At 64.3% G+C, this 356-nt stretch overlaps 1 protein-coding gene across 1 annotated transcript in view; it reads right to left on the reverse strand.

Annotated features, from left to right (window-relative positions):
- Window positions 1-235, reverse strand: part of ETH_00037585 (26S proteasome non-ATPase regulatory subunit, putative) — a gene marked incomplete at both ends in the record, with an annotated part of 725 nt that extends 490 nt beyond the window's left edge. Inside the window, one exon of the mRNA XM_013374443.1 lies at window positions 132-235. Coding sequence (XP_013229897.1) covers window positions 132-235 — 104 coding nt within the window. The remainder of the gene's footprint in view (window positions 1-131) is intronic.
- Between the last annotated feature and the right edge of the window lie 121 nt (window positions 236-356).

Here is a 356-nt window from a genome sequence, read left to right on the forward strand (position 1 = left end):
GTGCGCGGCACGCGGCGGCAGCAGCGGCAAACAAAGGCAGCAGCTGCAGCAGCGGCGAAACAGAGGCAGCGGCAAACAGCTGCAGCAGCAGCAAAGCAGCAGCAAAACAGCAGCAGCAGCAGCAGCAGGACCTGCAGAGCTCCGCGTGGCCCTCCCTGGCCGCGTAGAAGAGGCAAGTTTGCTGCATGCGGTCGGTGGCCTGGGGCTCCGCAACTCCGAACTCTTCAACTAACATTTTTGTAACTTCAAGAGCTTCCAAGTCGCTGCTGCGCTGCGCTGCTTCGAAGAGTGCTGTTGCGCTGCCGGGGCCGTCGGCGAGGCAGCGGCGCGCCTGCTGCTGCTGCAGCTGCTGCAGC

This window comes from Eimeria tenella, genomic scaffold (genome assembly GCF_000499545.2).
Source record: "Eimeria tenella Houghton genomic scaffold, Eth_scaff2042, whole genome shotgun sequence".
NCBI lineage: Eukaryota > Apicomplexa > Conoidasida > Eucoccidiorida > Eimeriidae > Eimeria > Eimeria tenella.